Raw genomic sequence first — 17,401 nt, 5'->3', positions numbered from 1 at the left:
TGATAAGCCACTGGATCAAAATATGATCTTTTATTCTAACAAGTGAAGATTCAGGGAATAGTCATGTGTCTTGAATTAATTAGTCAACTGTTTGAAGTCTTCCTTCTTCTCCAATCTCTTCTACCTGCCTGTCTCTCATGTATGGAAATCCCATCATACGATATACAAGGCATGTCATAAAGGACCCTTATGTCTGCAGTGTTCACTACCCATTTAATGTCAAAATAATCTCAGCTCTTAAGCTTCTAAGCACCATTTCAAGGAGGACATGTGTTAAATCTTATTACCGACATATGCCAGAAAATCTATACGCAGCCATTTTTGGGTGGGCAGAGCTGTCATAGCTTAACTTGACCCAAGCACAGCCTGTTTTCAAAGTCTAGACAAAATCCTTGTAGTGTTTTTCTTTCCTTGATAATTATACATTCAATGGCACCTACAACCCAGGATAGTTTTTACGATGATATTTATTGACATTTGTTTTCCAGTATCATTCAGGTACATGAATTCAAAACACCCAAAAAGTCTACATGCAATAATATTATTTTTTAAATTATATATAGTTAAGCTTACTCAATTATTCAGAATTGTAAAATCAGTTTAAATACTTTGAGAACTTGATCGTTTTAATATTCTACCAAGAGCTATTTTTACTTCTTTGCTTTTCAGACTATAGATGATGGGGTTTAACATGGGGGTTAAGATACTGTACTGGATGGAAAAAACTTGATCTAGGACCAATGATGAAACATAGCTGGATTTCATGTACTGGACAAGGGCTGTTACATACAGTAAAGTTACCACAATGAGGTGGGAGCTGCAGGTGGAGAAGGCTTTTCTTCTGCCTTCTGCAGAACGTATCCTCAGGATGGTGGAGATTATATGGATATAGGAAACAAGCATGAGAAGGAAGCTGCCTAAACCAATGACCAGAACAGAAGAAAGAAGGGCTATTTTGTTGGCAAGTGTCTCAGTGCAGGAAAGCGTTAGTATTTGGGGAAGCTCACAGCTAAAATGCCGAATTTCATTTGGCCCACAGAACTCCAGCTGTAATACAGGAATTGTGTTGAGCAGTGAATGCATAATACTTATTGTCCAGGAACCACCCACCAGCTGCCTGCACACTCTTTTGTTCATTGTTCCCACATAATGCAGGGGATCACATATGGCAGCATAACGGTCATAAGCCATTGCTGAGAGGATTAAACTTTCACAACTAGCTGAAAAAAAAATGAAAAACATCTGGGTAAAGCAAGCATTGACGGAAATAGTTTTATTCATTGTTAGTAAATTCACCAAGATCTTGGGGATGGTGACTGAGGAATAGCAGATGTCAACAAAGGATAGATGAGACAGGAAGAAGTACATGGGGGTATGAAGCTGAGAATGAGCTCTTATCACCAGCATGATGACTGTGTTCCCTGCTAGAGTGATTATGTATATCACCAAAAACACAAAGAACATTACAATTTGGAGCTGTGGATCACTGGAAAGTCCCAAGAGAATAAACTCAGTCACAGTGGTTTGGTTTCCCATTCTCAGAGAGTGACCTGTAAGAAGAGGAATTATCATAACGACAGTCAAAGAATGTACATGAGGTGAAGAGAAACAGAGCTAGACAGATGAATGAGGTGACATTTTTTAACTGCTGAGAAGCAGGTTTCTACCTCACCAGAAATCTCACTTTTAAATAATTTGTTTTTACTTCCAGTTAAAAAAGAATAGCTCCCTGATTTTTCCAATCTCAATGTGCTAGGAAACCCAGGTTTGATGCCTGTATGCACATATGATTATAGCCATTGAGGTTCCAAATATCCAAACTCAGTCTGGCCTTTGTATTCTGAGTCAATGGTCTAAAGTGGGGAGATGCAAGGCCTGGACATCCTCTAGAGTCATGCTTAGGCGCATGTGACAAAGGTCCTGTTGAAAGGTCCGGGGCATACTCTATGACCTAGAAGTCTAATAGTTGCCTACTACTAAAATGAGCTTGGTAGCATCATCTCGGCATACAAATGGCCTAAGACAGCGGTGCTGAAATCCCTGTGTCACCTGGACATGCAAGTTTCAACATAAACAATAACTTGTCTTTCACAAGTTTCCTTCCATGCATGTTAAACACATCAAATATGAAAATTTATAGCTGTTCTTTGTTTCTGAAAAAAGGTTACAGGCTAAAACTTTTCAAGATGTTGGTGACGCTGTTGTTTTTCCTACTTTTTGGAAGGTCTTCTCAAGACACGATAAAACAGTGGTGCTCATCTGTTTGGTGCTGAGAGTTGGAGTAATGATGACAGTCAGTCCATAGACCAAATTCCACAAGCAGGGTTGATCAATAAGCAGAATCCAGCATTGGGATTCTGGGGCAAGTCTATGGGTATGATCCGGGACACTGTCTCAGCCCTGCATGCTAGATATGGCCCTGGAGCAATCCCATATGCTGGTCTGTCCCTGTGCATTGGCATGATGGGCAATATGATCTGGCTCACAGGGCTCCACACAGGGCCAGTAATTTGGCAGCAGGGGAGTGCTGGTGACATAAATTATTGAGTCTTTGGAAGTCAAAGCAATTAATGATGCAACTTCTTCCTCACCACCATGTTTTTAGGCTTATTGGCAGGCTGGATTTGGCCCATGTTCTCGAGGATGGGCACCACTAGTAAGAAAGATCCTTATTTTCCAATATTCCTGACCTAGAACTTTCTTTTAAAAAAAAATCTCCTTTTTGTCTAATGTTTAGCATCTACAACTGAGAGGCACCTAAGACTTTTATCTTCAGCAATACAGGTTATCACAAACTAATCCGGTCATCTGTTTGACCCCATTGCCTTTTTTTCCCCGGAGTCAAATATGGGTAACCCACTGGTTCCCATTAAGGCTAAATTTGATTTATTATAATATGTACTTCTTTATGTACAAGAAGAGGAAGAATACATTTCCAAATCCATTAATATTGTTGACTTTCCCTCCTTCCTTTTTTCTTAAGCCTTAGCTGATTGTATTCCTTATGAGCAAAGAAAAGGGATGTTTGAATTGTAAATGTTAGTTCATGTGAATACATTTCACAGTAGAACAGCACTGGAAAAAAAAAAAACAAACAGCTGACTGCACTGGATTTACACAGGTAGCTACTGTAAATATCTAAAAGCATGCTGAATTGTAAATAGGTTCCTGCATGGATTTTTGGTGCAGGATTGGGATCAAATCTATTTGAAACCACATGATTTACCTTGGTCACCTAACTGAAAAAAATGATGATACCCAAGATGTGTTTATTACATTCTCAAGACAAGTTATTCATTCAGTCAACCATGCATTCTTCCTTCTTTTCACTTCCGTTCAAAAAATCATATCTGCATATCTTAACTTGGGATATCCATTCTTCGAGTCATTGCCAGTACTTTGGAATAATCTCTAGTCATACTGATTATATAACAAATAGCATGAATATATATTAAATTCTTAACTTAAACCCTCAGTTTTTTGCCTACAGTTAGGCAATGAAGTAATTTAGTAGAGAACTCAGTGCTTGTTTTAGCCACATGCTAGCCAATAGCTCCAAAGGACCACCAGGGGGGAAAGAGGCTGAGAACCGCAGAGAAGCAGAGTCTGTAAATGGATTTTGTATGGAAGAATCCTTTTCATTGACATTGTCAAAAGTCTTAATAAAAAGCTAAACTAAATAGGCAAGGTTCTATGAGAAGATGTGATATCTTTTACCAGACCAACTGAGTAGTTGGAAAAAAAGTTCTTAGCAAGCTTTCTGGTGCAGTCACCCTTCTTCAGGTATAGGGAGTCTATGCTATTCTGAGACTCCAAGAAATGAGAGGAGCTGAAAGTGTGGCAGGATGCCATTGAAAATGTAAATAGGTAGAAATTAGGAAAGCAAAAGGTAAAGCAAGGAAAGGAGAGGAAAAGCTGGGAGAAAAAAGAAACCCAAGGTGAGTAAGGGAGGCTCTACAGTAGTAGTAATTCAAAGTAGGAAAGAGGCTGTCTGTGAAAAAGGAAATACCTAGAAATTAGGAAGACAAAGGGCAGTTGCCACATTGCAAATGCGATTACAGGCAGTCCTCATGCTTACGGTGGGTTATGATTCTGGAAAAAAGTGGCACTGCACAGACTAGACTTTAAGGATTATAGGGCCAGAGAAAAGAAAAGGGAACTTGACTCACCTGTGAGGAGGGAATCCTTGATTATGGCCTCTTCCCCAAAAAAAGCTTTTCTATTCTATGTTAAATGTACTTGGGGTGGCAGGGAAGAAAGTAACAGAGAGTGAGGCCCAAACTTGAGGAGACACCTATAAGGTGATTGCCCTTAACATTAAGCTCCCGGGTGCTTACTTTGCTAGTTCGGCACTTTCCTAAGATGTGTGAATTTTTGCTCCTTCACTCACAGGAGGGAATTGAATACAAGTATCATATATCCTGGATAAATGTTCTAAAAACTGAGCTATTGATTGAAAGAAAAGTGACATGACCTCCACCACTGGATATGTTTCATAGATTTCATAGACATTGGAGCTGGAAAGGACCTCGCGAGATCTTCGGGTCCAGGCCCCCTGCCATAGGCAGGAAGTCATCTGGGGTCAGATCACCTTAGCAAGATAAGCATCCAAACATTTCTTAAAGGTATCCAGTGTAGATGCTTGCACCACTTTTGGGGCGGAGTCTGTACCATACTCTGGAGACTCGGATAGTAGAGAAGTTTTTCCTCATGTCCAGTCTAAAATGGTCTTCCAGCAGTTTGTGACCATTAGATCTTGTCTTCCCTTGGGATGCGCTGGTGAACTGACGTTCTCCCAGATCCTGCTGCACACCCCTTATGTACCTCTAATCATGTGTGTGGCTCTCCTCTGGACACTCTCAAGATTCTCTACATCCTTTCTAAAGTGTCAGGCCCAGAATCGGATGCAGTACTCCAGCTGTGGCCTCACCAAGACTGAGTAAAGTGGGAGGAGAACTTCTTGGGTCTTGCTTGAGTTGCATTGGTAGATGCAAGCCAGAGTTTTATTTGCTTTGCTGGCTGCACCATTGCATTAGTGGTTATTTGGTGGCTATGTTTAAAAAGATGGGGGACAATATTGCTTATTTTGAGAAAAAAATAATGTGTGTGAGTGAATGAAGCAACACTCGGAGAACCATCAGTTGTAGTTCCCCAGGAGCCTTAAGTAGAAAAATACACCATTTCTGATTCATTGCAGGGTTCAGGCATGGGCCAGGTGCAGAACTGATTGTCACTATCGAAGCTGGGGCTGTCAGGGACAGCACATCCCCAAGGACTCATCATACATCTGTACAGAAAATATGGAATTGCATTTTTGTCCCCAGCATAGACAGACATACAGACAGTCTCAGGAGTTCTTGCTCTTGCTAGGATTCTGCACTACCTAACCTGACGAGTGAACTACTGATGTGAAGAGAATTATTGGAAGGACTTTGTCAAGAGGAACAAGAGCATCACAATATACCTTCAGTGAGCCATCAATGGGTTAATCTGTTTTCCTATCACTCCCCTCTCAATTGTAATCTTCCTTTTAACTATCTAGAAAACTCCAGGTTTTCTATGATTCAATGATTCTATGATTATAAACAAAGTAAATTCTCAAGACTGATCATCTTAATAGCACTTTGTATCTGAGACTTTTTTTTTTTCCCCTTGAAGATTGGTAACCAGAATTGTACATATTGTTCTACCTGAGGTCTTTTCAATATGCTAAACTACATTTTCTTTGACTACTTTAAATATATTTTTAAAACATACACACACATACTCTTATCATTCACACATAGATCCCCCTCACCCCAAAAACACAAAATAAAGAATAAAATAATAATCCACTCACCATGCATCCATACAGAAAACATGGAAATTATTTTTCTGTCCCCAGCATAGACAGAAAGGATTCCTTGATCTTAGTGGAGCTCTGTACTACCTAACTTCAAGTGTGAACTGCTGATCCTAAGAGAAAGGTTAGGATGGAAATTGTCAAAAGGAATAAGAGCATCACATTATACCTTCAGCAAGTCATTGGTTGGATCATCTCTCTGCCTTGCACTCCCTTTCACTTGTAAGCTTCTTTTTTTCTTTCTGTCTCACTAATAAAGCATATAAAAATACATGCTTGTCTTGGCCCTGGAAAAAAGTATTTCCATGTGTTGGGGATATCACTTGTAGATGCAATATATATACCTCCCCTGATTGTCCCTCCCCTCTTGGAAGTAAAGAATCAGTATCCTTCTGACTGACAATGAAAGATAATGTGGAAGACGAAATATGTTGCTACTACCTTGGGTATAAGGAGCTCTTCCATAACAAGCTAACAGTGCTTGCTCAACAACAGTTAAGGCACAGACCTAGATTTGCATAGTGAATCTCCAGAACTGTATCAGGAGATTTATGTGATATCTTTTTAATGCAGAAGTATCTGTGCATGCATCAGCCATTATACCTTTTGCCCCTTTGATGTCCTTCCAGAAGAAGGGAGTAAATCTGTTCAGTGTGTATGTGTTCATGTGTGTATTCACAAGGGGACAGATATGCCCCCTCCTGTCCAGGAAATGACTCAATTCATTGTGTGCATGTTTCTTTCCCACGTGCTTTATGTTCGTGTATGGGTAATAGAGAATAGAACATGTCATGTGAAGACTTGAGAAAATGTGGACTTATCCCATCCTTTGCCAGTCAGTTCTATACTTCTTGGATGGGATTCAATAGTTATTCCAAGCTGAAGGATGGCTAGTAAGGGCCATGCTTAATGTAGTGCTACAGGTTGCTTCCAAAACTGTCCGCAGTCCCTGGAGTGGACCGACACAGTGTTCAGGCCACAGTTGTACTGAAACAGTTCAGGGGCTAGCAGCTTTGTAAGCTGTGAGCTAGAACAGCCTGGCACCTGTCTAGTGCAGAGCAGTTGGCTTTGTCAGTCTATCAACAGTGGTGACAGGATGGGGGAAGGTCTGTGCTCATGGCAGTACTGGAACCTGCCACTGCTTCTCCCAGGGACCTTGTCCCCTGACCACTCCCTGGCTAGGGTGCAGGTACAACTGTGCCCACACTGGACCTGAGGGAAAGAGGATTACAGAGAATCTATGACGGTTGACTGGCCCAAGCACATCTCCTTGTGGCCCAACCCTTACCATGGGCATTAGCAACAGGAAAATTGTCCAGCTCCCTGGGCCAAACCCAGTGGCTCTGTGGGATGGATCTAATCCACAGGCTGTGTTGCTGACCCCTGTATTAATGCACTGAAAGAGGTGAAGAGGTGTGTGTGTGTGTGTGTGTGAATATTGGGCATAATGTGGGCAAGACAGGCTGCAGGTGAAGACATTGGACATTGCCAGCCCAGGGAAGAGAGGTCATGAGCAGGCAGTGCAACAGAGTGCCTATAGTGTCAAGACCTCTTGGTGCTTTGTTCAGGATAAGACAGCCATGTAGTGACATGGATGACACTTAGAGCACAGGGGCAGCTGAGACTTGCACATAGTTTCATAGTTGTCTTATAGTTGGTAGGGTTGGAAGGGACCTGAGCAGATCATCAAGTCCGACCCCCTGCCATGTGGGGTTGGACTTGATGAACATGCTGCCCCACAGCCATTGACAACTCCCAAATTGGCACCCAAGGTAATTGTTTTAGTCTCCCCACCCTAGTTCAGCCACTGTAGAGCCTTTGTACAGGCCACATTTTTTGCACTTTCCTGAGCTGCAATTGCATGACTGTTTGCATGAGAAGGCTTTCTGGATGCTTTAAAAATCTTTCTGGCCCATTAAATTAAAACTCCTCAAATGTAGTTTAGTATGGCTTAGGATCAGCAGGAATGAAACCATTGCGTCCATGGATTCATTGCGTGCCATCACAAAGGCACTCAAAGACATGTAATGAGCCTCTTTGTCCACCAGATGGTGCTGCCATTTCTTTTGAAGTTCATTCCTAGGCATTGATTTTGCTTTTGAATTGCTTCCACTTTTTTCTTCTTCTTCTTCTTCCATGGTTTACTGGCTCCCTGCTTCTACAACTGCATAGCAGGGCACAGGCACGTGGTGGGTAGGGTGCCCCTGGCTGGGGGGGGTAGTGCTGGACTGTCCTGCATTCCTGTAGCACCAGCCAGGGACCCAGCTTAATTCATTTGAAAACCTACTACATGTAAACACAGATGTGACGTTCCAAAATAAACAAGTTTAAATTTTATAAACCTATTTAATTTAATGAGTATTAAAACCCATGGTGTGTACAGGTGCCCATAGACAGCAACAACAGAGTGATCTATGGCCCCTGCTACACATTACATGTATTATGATATTTCACTGGTCAATTGCACAATAAATTTAGACTGGCCACATATTCGAAGTATTTAATGCACAATTCACTGCTTAATTCCACAATAAATTTAGACTGGCCACAAGTGCAAAGTAATTATCACATGGTAAAAATGAGTCTGCAGCAATAAAAAGAGCCAAGCAGCTATAAATTTATTCCTTGAAAGTGTGTAATAGCTCTACACCTGGTTTCTCCCCAGCTTTAATTTGAACATGTAGCAGGGCCCTCTGACTCATTGCTGCAATATATTGGCACAGCTGGGAAGCAACTGTAGTCAGCAGTGAAGGTATAAGCTAGGCTGTGATGGAAGGCAGGCTGTAAGAGTAGAGATCTATGATTTGGGGTAGAGAGATATCAGCCTATGAGGCCCCATGCCATGAGACAGCAGGAAGATGTCATCTAGGATTAATGCATACTGGCAGAGCAGAAAGTAGGGGTTGGCAGATAGGAGCTAAGATAACAGGGGGCCATACGTCAGAATGAATTAGCACTAGCAAAACTGTAGGGTAGGGGGGCCATGACTGAGATCTGAGGGGGAACAAAACCTTTGTGTTGGAAACAAGAGATAGCAAAGGGGATGGAGATGAGGACTTATGACACTGGCAGTGCAGGGAGGCAAGATCATAGGTAGGACAGGACTGCTTGTTATAAGGAATGGGCACTGACTGATCTCCATCACTGAGGCCTAGGGACCAGGAAAATGCCTGAAGATCACAACATCTCAGCGTGAAAACCAGTCTTGTGGGAACCTAGACTTTGTTTGTATGTCAAGGTCACTGCATTCAACCCCTGTACATTCCTTCCTTACATATGAACTAGATTAAATTTATGAAGGAAGGTATGTCCTATCACAGGTCTGGGAATAACCACTTGCCTCCTGGGAACCTGGGCTTTGTTTTAAAGTCAAGGTCACTACACTGCACCCCTGTACCTTTTTTCCATTACACAAGAGCTGGAAGGAATTTAGGAAGAAAGGCATCTCCATTCACAGGTCCCCTTTCACTTCCCGCATCAAAAACTCCTTGGCATACAAGCCATTCATTTCTTTCCTTTGCCTCACTGTAATCTTTGTTTCTTGACTTTCTTAGCAGTCCCAGTGGGACTGCACTTATACCTTTATTTCACAACCAAGTTACTAGTCTGATGACCCACAATGGGAACCATTAAAATAACAAGTAATTTTCTTTCTATCTCTAACCTTAGTCCCTTGAGAGGTTTGTCAAAATTCCCCATAGGGTCAAGATTTCAACAACTCGTTCTGATACTCCTCAGGGTTTTTCTTACAACTGATGAAGTTGGAATGAGCGGTGCGACCTGTTGTAAATCTCTGTAGAGCTACATGTATTGCATGGATTATTGAAGAGTTTTTTTGTTGTTTTTTTTCTTGTAGGTATGTTGCTAAGTAGTAGGGATTTAATGAGCCCAGAATATATTTGTTTCTGTATTTATTTTATCCTAAGTAAGAAGTGAAATTAATATGAATCAAACGAAATGGCCCTTTCCTGGCACAGCCCTGTCACTCCAATCTTGCACCAGGCATCAGCAGACATAGGGCCAAGCAACTTAAGGACAGACCCTTCCTTGCAGCATCTCAAATCAGTCACCAGGGGCAAAGCAACATGGCAGAAGTTTAGTAGGGCAGTTAACCAGACAGCTCATTAGAAAGGAATTAAGCAATGGACAGACAGATAGCAAAATGACTGTTTAAGCAGCTGGACAGATGATTATACAAATGGATGATTCCAGAAAGGTGGAAAGCTAGGTTTAGAATTCATAGATTTCATAGACATTAGGGCTGGAAGGGACCTCGGAAGATCATCAAGTCCAGCCCCCTACCTGAAAGGCAGGAAGTCAGCTGAGGTCATAGGATCCCAGCAAGATAAGCATCCAATTTACTCTTGAAGGTGTTCAGTGTAGGTGCTTGAACCACCTCCGATGGCAGGCTATTCCAGACCTTGAGGGCTTGGACAGTAAATAAATTCTTCCTTATGTCCAGCCTGAAACAGTCTTGCAGTAGTTTATAACCATTCGACCTCATCATCCCTTGGGGTGCTCTGGTGAACAAATGTTCCCCCAGGTACTGGTGGTCACCCCAATAAACTTTTAGGTGGCCATCAGATCACCCCTGAGCCTGCACTTTTCCAGGCTAAAGAGCCCCAGGGCTCTCAGCCTGTCATCGTAGGGTCTGCTTCCCTGACCTCTGATCATGCGCGTGGCTCTTCTCTGGACTCTCTCAAGCTTCTCCACATCCTTTTTGAATTGTGGACCCCAAAACTGGACACAGTACTCCAGCTGCAGCCTCACCAAGGCTGAGTACAATGGGAGAATGATGTCCCGGGATTTGCTTGAGAAGCATCTATGGATGCAAGCCAGAGTTTTGCTCACTTTACTAGCCACAGCATTACATTAAAAGCTCATATTCATCTTGTGGTCAATCATGACCCCCAAGTCCCTTTCATCTGTAGTGCTAGCCAGCATAGCACTGCCGAGCATATAAGGATGCTGCAGGTTTTTCCTCCCAAGGTGGAGAGCCTTGCATTTTTGGTGTTAAACGCCATCATGTTCTCATCTGCCCATTTCCTGAGCCTGTCAAGGTCTGCCTGGATTGCACTCCTGTCCTTAGGTGTGGATGCTTTACCCCAGAGTTTGGTATCATCGGTGAACTTGGCCAGTCCGCTTTCAAGCAACCTTGGTTAAATACCCAACAATTCCATTTGCGCCTTTAGGCTAGGGACAGACATTCAAAAAGCCTGAATTGATTCAGTCTTTGCAGGTTAGTCTAACCTGCAAAAAATGAACTGATTTGCAAGTGCACAGACATTCACATTTAATTTTGGAAATGCAAGCACATGCCTGCAGTGGCCCAGGCTAGAAGCCCAGGGCTGCTAGAGCAGCCCTTCTTTCCCCTTGCAGCAGCCACTTAGCTGACTGGGGGGCATGTCCAGGCCCCCACAGGGGCTAAGTATCACTGTGGAGGGGTTTAAACCCACATTCTGGCCTGTAGGGATCCCAGCCAGGCTGGGTGTTTATACACAACACATTTTTTGGCTCCAGAGCCAGGGCACAGCTTCAACCTGTAGCCTAAACACTCTGGGTAGGTGTGTGCAAGCAGAGGATTGCAGCTCTTGCATGGCTTCTTGCAATGGTGACAACCTGGTCTGGAACTGAGGCAGAGGCATGATCCTTTGGCTATGCACCCCTGCCCAGAGCATGCAGGCTACAGATCATGGCTCTTCCCTGGCTCTGGAGCAAGCTGCCCCTATTGCAAGTTCCCAGAGGCTCCAGAGAAGCCCCCTGTGCTTTTCTGCCATGCACACTTCCAGCACAGCTGCAGCTGATCTCCATGACAACCCCAGCCTGAACTTTCTTTCTCAGGTGTGGATGGGGTCTTCATGGAGACTGACCTAAGCCATGCAGGCAGGGGTAGCTGGGAAATGGAGTCCACAGCCAACTGAATCAGGCCCATGGGTTGGACTTTGCCCATCCCTGATCTAGAGTCATACCTTACAAGCTGTGCAAGAAACAAGGAATGTTGCAATTGCCAAACATAATGAGACAGCAGTCTTGTCTTTTTTCATCCTGTCTTTGATGTAGCAAGAAATAGATGGTATAGAGGGATAATAAATATCCCCAAAAAGGCAATGAGGAAATCAGATAGATATGGAAGTTTGTTTATATACCTACTTTGAGGGGGGAAGTTGTTTTTGTTTAACGTTAATATACCTGTCTTTTTAATATTGGTATGCTTGAATATTTTTTTGGTATACCACTAGTTTGAGCAACACTCAGTAGCACTGTAGTGAAGCAGTTAGACATAGCTTAAATATACAGTTTTATTGTACCTTTGAGACAAGCCTTCCTATGGCATTCATTGTCAATGTTTTAGACTTCTCTTATGTCAAAGTAAATAGGACTGACCTAGAAATCGAAAAAATAATTTTTCAACCTCAAGTTAGACAGACACTTGGCTCGGGTATTTGAGACAGGAATGATCCTTCTTTGAGCATGGAGCTAAAATAGAAGACCTCATGAGGTCCCTTCAGGCCTATGTTCCTATCATCTTGAATGAGAGCCAATAATTATTTTCCCTTTCAAAGGGAGTTGGGATCCTAGCTCCCACTGACATATTTGGAAATCCTTCCAAACCCTTTAAAATTAAGGGTTAAACATGAAGAGCTCAAATTTCATTCTCAAAGGTGCCTACTGGGCAGATTTAGATATGTAATTTCCTAGTAATGCAGAAAATAATGTAAGACAAAATTCATTTTGACAGAAGTTAGGTGGCCAGATGCTTTGAAACATTCAGTGGGAGCCAATTTCTGTCTTTGAGCACCTACTTACTTAAAAAAATCTGAGGCAGAAAAAACTTTTGAAAATGTAACTAGCTTTTACAAAATGAGTCAAAGGAACCTAAATACTTCTTTGAATCTCTCATTTTGAAAGAAAAAAATCTTATAAAGTCTCACTCCATTTACTGGTGTGACATACAGGTAGACAGATATTCAAGTTAGGGGGGAGGGAAACATGTAGGACCTGATTTCGAGGTACTGGAGACCCACAGTGGGAAAGCAAAATAAGGGTAAAAAATGGAAGAAGGACATAGCTTCATGTCCCTAATGCATCTCACCAGCCCCTTCCTCAGCTGTATAGGTAGGGGCAGGGGCACATTCAGAAGGAAATATATACTGGCCTAAACTTACTTCATATTGATGAAAGGTTTATGAAGACTCCATCAAAATATTCCCTGTTTTTCTGTTTTGCCCTCCCCCTCCCCTCATTTATTTGTTCACTGTTACTAAATGTGCGGTGGGGGGAAAGTGCACTGGAGGGGCCTGCTGCCATGACTGAGCAAGCTGAGGGCCGGCCAAGTAAGCAGCAGAAGAGACGCTACTTCATCGTTGTGGGTGACTCCTTGCTGAGAGGAACAGAGGGACCCATATGTCATCCAGATTCCACGGCACATGAGGTCTGCTGGCTGCCCAGAGCCAGGATCAGGGACATCATGGCAAGAATTCCTGACCTCATCTACTCCTCTGACAACTATCCCATGGTCCTCATCCATGTGGAAACAAATGATGTGGCCAGGAATAGTCCAGACCATATCATGAGTGACTACAGGGTTCTGGGGACCAGGCTTAGGAAGATGGGGGCATGGGTGGTCTTCTCATTGATCCTCCCAGTCAGCTGTCACAGTAGGCATCACGTCACCTGTGTCAGGGAAGTCAAGCCGTGGCTCTGGAGTTGGTGCCATCATGAGGGTTTTTGCTTCCTAGACCACGATCCACACTTCCATGCAAGGGACCTCCTGGGATGCAATGGGCTTCATCTCTCCACAAAAGATAAGACTCTCTTTTCTTACAGGTTGGCTGACCTCCTACATCAGGATTTATACTAAGTATGACAGGGGACAGGGAGGGAGGAGATGGAGAGAGGCTAGAACCTACAGACTGTGAGACATACAGCAGTACACCCCAGGTAAGTACCAAGGGGCCCTTCTGGCATCAGAATGGGGGGTGGGGCATCAAAGGCACCATTTGGAGGGCTCAAGTGCCTCTATACTAATGCTAGGAACATGGGAAACAAGCAGGAAGAACTCGCACTTCTGCTTGCAGATAATAACTTTGATTTAGTGGGGCTAATGGAAACCTGGTGGGACTCCACCCATGACTGGGCAGTATACATTGAAAGCTACAGGTTGTACAGAAGGGACAGAGTAGGGAGGAAAGGGGTGGGGTGGCTTTCTATGTAAAGGAGCATTATACATCTACCCTAATCAAAATGGGATCAGAGGAGGAGAAAGCAGAGGCATTGTAGGTTAGGATACAAGGAGATTGGGTTGAAAGGGTCTTGGTGGTGGGGGTCTGCTACAGACCACCACACCAAGAGAAAATCTAGACTTGGAACTCTTGAGGCAGCTCTCAGAGGCTGTACAGTCTAGGGACGTGGTTGTCATGGGGGACCTAAACTACCCTGACATCTGCTGGGAGCAGCAGTCAGCCAAATCCAACTGTTTACATAGGTTCTTAAACTGCATGCAGGACCTTCACCCAATGCAGGAGGTATATGGTCCCACTGGGGGGAATGCCTTACTGGACTTGGTGTTGGCTACAGGGGAGGACCTGGTAGGAGAGCTGCAGATTCGTGACCACCAATCAATCAAATTCACCAAATGGCATAGGTTGGGTAAGATAAATAGTAGGGTGGAAGTGCTTGACTTTAGGAAGGCTGACTTCAGTGTCCTTAGGAGTCTAGTCAATGATGCACTGCAGGAGAAGAGTATTGGTGAGATGGAAGTCCAGGAAGGGTGGTCATTCCTAAAGGAATTGATCCTTCAGGCACAGAGGGAGACTATCCCAGTACAAGGGAAAAGTGGGAAAGTAGCCAAAAAACTTCCTTGGCTAAATAGGGAAATCCAGGGGAGCCTAAGGACAAAAAAGAAGGCATATAGGTGGTGGAAGCAGGAGTAAGCTACCAAGAAGGAGTATACCTACTTGGCCTGCACTTGCCGGGAGGCAGTTAGAACGGCCAAAGCAACTACAGAGCTGAGGCTGGCAACACAAATTGAAGACAACAAGAAGTCTTTTTTTTTAGGTATGTAGGGAGTAAAAAGAAGGTGTAAGGCAGGATAGGACCCCTACTGAACAAGGAGAAGCAATTAGTGACAGATAGGGGGGACAAGGCTGAGCTATTCAATGAGTTTTTTGCCTCAGTGTTCCTGAACAAGGGTCAAGACAAATCTCCTAATGGGTTCTTAGATGGGCACCAGCCTACCAACTGTTGATGCTGACTTGGTGCAGTCATTTGGATGGACTGGATGTGTTCACATCTGCAGGCCAGATGAGCTACATCTGAGGGTACTGAAGGAATTTGCCAGTGTCATAGCAAAATCACAGGCATGGCTGTTTGATCAATTGTGGTGCTCGAGTCAGGTCCCAGAGGACTTGAAAAGGGCCAGTGTGGTACCTATTTTCAAGAAGGCGAGGAAGGAGGATCTGAGTAATTGTAGGCCAGTCAGTCTCACTTATATCCTTGGAAAGGTCTTTGAAAAGATTATGAAGGATCATATTTGTGGGAATCTAATGGGAAAAATAATACAGCAGGGAAACCAGCATGCATTTGTAGCAGGTAGATCATGCCTGACCAATCTGGTTTCATTTTATAACAGGGTCAGTAAATGCTTAGATGCAGGAGTAGAGGTGGATGTCATTTTCTTGGACTTTAGCAAGGCCTTTGATACGGTATCTCATTCTGTTTTCATAAATAAATTAAGAGGCTGTGACACAGATGTTTGCAAGGTCCAGTGGGTTGCAAATTGGCTTTGTGGTCACACCCAAAGAGTGGTAGTTGATGGATTGGTATCAGCTTGGAAGGATGTGGGTAGTGGGGTCCCACAGGGTTTGTTCCTTGGACCTGTACTCTTCAATATCTTCATCAGTGACTTGGATGTGGATGTGAACTATACTCTGTCTAAGTTTGCAGATGATACTAAATTGTGAGGTGAAGTGCACACTCTGGAGGGTAGGGAACTGGGCGGTACATATTGAGGGCTATAGATTGTATAGAAAGGACAGGTCGGGGAAGAAAGGGGGGGGGTTGCACTTTATGTCAGTGAGCAATACACATCAACCCTCATCAAGACAGAATCCGAGGTTGAGGAAGTAGAAGGATTGTGGGTTAGGCTACATGGGGGGCAAGGAGAAAGGGATTTGGTGGTAGGGGTCTGTTACAGACCCCCACACCAAGGGGAAGAAATAGATGCGGGGCTCCTGAGGCAACTCTCGGAGACCATAAAAGCTAAAGAGGCAGTAGTCATGGGGGACCTAAACTACCCGGACATCTGCTGGGAGACGCAGACAGCAAGGTCCCATCGCTCACGCAGGTTTCTAACTTGTGTACAGGACCTCCACCTGACACAGGAGGTGCATGGTCCCACTAGGGGGAATGCCATACTGGATCTGGTATTGGCAACGGGAGATGACATGATAGGGGACCTCCAGATCGGTAGTTATCTGGGAGACAGTGATCACCTTATAATAGAATTCAACATAAGACGGCGAGTGGGTAAGGTAACTAGTAGGGTGAAAGTGCTAGACTTTAGGAAAGCTGATCTCAATGCACTCAGGCGCTTAGTCAAGGAAGCACTGCAGAGTAGGAGTTTTGATGGGATGGGTGCCCAAGAAGGGTGGCTGTGCCTAAAGGAAACGATCCTTCGGGCACAAAGCAAGACGATCCCCGAGCGAGGCAAAAGAGGGAAAGGGGCCAGGAGGCTTCCATGGCTGACCAGAGAAATCCAGGGCAGCCTAAGGGCCAAAAGGGGAACACATAAAAAGTGGAAACAGGGTGAGATCACTAAAGATGAATATACCTCCTCTGCTCGTGCTTGTAGGGAGGCAGTTAGGCGGGCCAAAGCTACCATGGAGCTGAGGATGGCAACCCAAGTAAAGGACAACAAGAAATTGTTTTTTAGATATATTGGGAGTAAAAGGAAGGCCCAGGGAGGAATAGGACCGCTGCTAAATGGGCAGAAACAATTGGTGACAGATAGGGGGGACAAGGCTGAACTCCTCAACGAGTTCTTTGCCTCAGTGTTCCTAAGCGAGGGGCACGACAAGTCTCTCAATGGGGTTGTAGAGAGGCAGCAGCAAGGCGCCAGACTTCCATACGTAGATCCTGAGGTGGTGCAGACTCACTTGGAAGAACTGGATGCCTTTAAGTTGGCAGGCCCGGATGGGCTCCATCCGAGGGTGCTGAAGGCACTGGCCGACATCATTGCAGAGCCACTGGCGGGAATATTCGAATGCTCATGGCGCACGGGCCAAGTCCCGGAGGACTGGAAAAGGGCTAACTTGGTCCCCATTTTCAAGAAGGCGAGGAAGGAGGACCCGGGCAACTATAAGCCGGTCAGTCTCACCTCCATCCTTGGTAAAGTATTTGAAAAAATTATCAAGGCTCACATTTGTGAGAGCCCGGCAGGACAAATTATGCTGAGGGGAAACCAGCATGGGTTTGTGGCGGGCAGATCGTGCCTGACCAACCTAGTCTCTTTCTATGACCAGGTTACGAAACGCCTGGACACAGAAGGAGGGGTGGATG

The 17,401-nt window shown here is 44.1% G+C and overlaps 1 protein-coding gene across 1 annotated transcript; it reads right to left on the bottom strand.

The window, feature by feature from the left end:
- Nucleotides 1–600: 600 nt before the first annotated feature.
- On the bottom strand, nucleotides 601–1,572 carry LOC102560398 (olfactory receptor 8S1-like). Its single transcript, XM_006268517.3, has one exon. It carries the CDS (start codon nucleotides 1,570–1,572, stop codon nucleotides 601–603), a length of 972 nt encoding a protein of 323 aa, XP_006268579.3.
- Between the last annotated feature and the right edge of the window lie 15,829 nt (nucleotides 1,573–17,401).

Source organism: Alligator mississippiensis, chromosome 7 (genome assembly GCF_030867095.1).
Source record: "Alligator mississippiensis isolate rAllMis1 chromosome 7, rAllMis1, whole genome shotgun sequence".
NCBI classification, from domain to species: Eukaryota; Metazoa; Chordata; order Crocodylia; family Alligatoridae; genus Alligator; species Alligator mississippiensis.
This window is presented reverse-complemented; position numbering and strand designations above follow the sequence as displayed.